Source organism: Penaeus monodon, chromosome 10 (assembly GCF_015228065.2).
Source record: "Penaeus monodon isolate SGIC_2016 chromosome 10, NSTDA_Pmon_1, whole genome shotgun sequence".
Classification (NCBI taxonomy): Eukaryota; Metazoa; Arthropoda; class Malacostraca; order Decapoda; family Penaeidae; genus Penaeus; species Penaeus monodon.
This window is the reverse complement of record NC_051395.1, coordinates 42,966,832-42,968,160: the sequence shown is the minus strand read 5'-3', so window position 1 is coordinate 42,968,160 and position 1,329 is coordinate 42,966,832. Positions and strand designations below refer to the sequence as shown.

Below are 1,329 nucleotides of genomic sequence, written 5' to 3'. Positions count from 1 at the left end.
TATATATATATATATTATTTATAATATGTATACATTGTGCTCACATTGGCCTCACTTCAAACCCTGACTACTCTCATGTAGTAAATAACCTTATTTTAAGCTGTTTTATTTTATAAATAATATTTATGATCAGGATAGAATTAAAACACTGTGGTTTTTTTGAGCTTCGTTGATGATATGTTATATATTATATATATATGTATATTATATGTTATTATATATATATATATTTATGTGTGTGTGTGTGTGTGTGTGTGTGTGTGTGTGTGTGTGTGTGTGTGTGTGTGTGTGTGTGTGTGTGGTGTGTGTTGTTTGTTGTATGTTCGTGTATTTGTATGCTGTGTTGTTGTGTTGTATTTTGTGTGTGTGTGTGTTAGTGTGTATGTGTGTGTGTGTGTTGTGTGTGTTGTGTTGTGTGTGTGATGTGTGTATATGTATTATATTATATATATATATATATATATATATATATAATAATATATATTATATATATATATATAATACATATCATATATATATATTTATATATGATATATATATATATGATATATATGTTAATCTATATTATATGTTATATCATATACATACACCCCACACATATATCTATATATATCTTATATATATATTATACTTATATTACTATCTATTATATATATCTATCTATATACATGAATATATCTATAATCTAATATCTATTATATAATGTAAAATACGTTGATATATATGGTGTATATACGCATCGTAGCTCGAATATTAACTGTCGCGAGTATATCTAGTTGATACCATCGCTAGATTAATCCTACACTATATGTCATACTACCATAACTCTCCGCCTCTTCCTCTCATCTCCTTGTTCGATCCCACTTCTTAACTTAACTCTCTCTCTCTCTCTTCTCTCTCCTCTCTCTCTCTCTCTCTTCTTCTTTTATTCTCTCTCTATATATATATATATATATATATATATATATATATACACACACATAAGAATGTGTGTGTGCGTATGTGGCTCTTGTTCTTAGCAAATCCAATATCTCATTCCTCTCCGGAAGAACTTGACGCTTAGTTTCTCACGGCATAGCCAGGTCTCCCCAAGGTCCCGGGGCCCCCTTTGGGTCCGTCTACCCCTGGGACTCCACTCGGACCAGGGAGTCCGTCGAATCCTGACGGAGAAGGACCTTGTTCCCCTTTGCTGCCCTTCGGCCCCGGGAATCCGCTCTGCCCTTGTAAGCTGGGTCCTGGGTCGCCCACGTCACCTGGGGGCCCGGAAGGTCTCTGGGGAACGAAAGACGAATTGGTGGATTATACGAAATTTTGAGAAGGAGGGTGAGA

General features: G+C 34.3%; 2 protein-coding genes across 2 annotated transcripts in view; one reads left to right on the top strand and one right to left on the bottom strand.

Moving 5' to 3' along the window:
• Positions 1-1,056, top strand: part of LOC119577656 (collagen alpha-2(IX) chain-like) — an 83,588-nt gene extending 82,532 nt beyond the window's left edge. Inside the window, exon 17 of the mRNA XM_037925216.1 lies at positions 1,050-1,056. Coding sequence (XP_037781144.1) covers positions 1,050-1,056 — 7 coding nt within the window. The remainder of the gene's footprint in view (positions 1-1,049) is intronic.
• LOC119577654 (collagen alpha-2(IX) chain-like) overlaps positions 1,045-1,329 on the bottom strand; it is a 5,438-nt gene continuing 5,153 nt past the window's right edge. Inside the window, exon 4 of the mRNA XM_037925215.1 lies at positions 1,045-1,272. Within this exon, the coding sequence (XP_037781143.1) occupies positions 1,060-1,272 (213 nt within the window). The 3' untranslated portion in view covers positions 1,045-1,059. The remainder of the gene's footprint in view (positions 1,273-1,329) is intronic.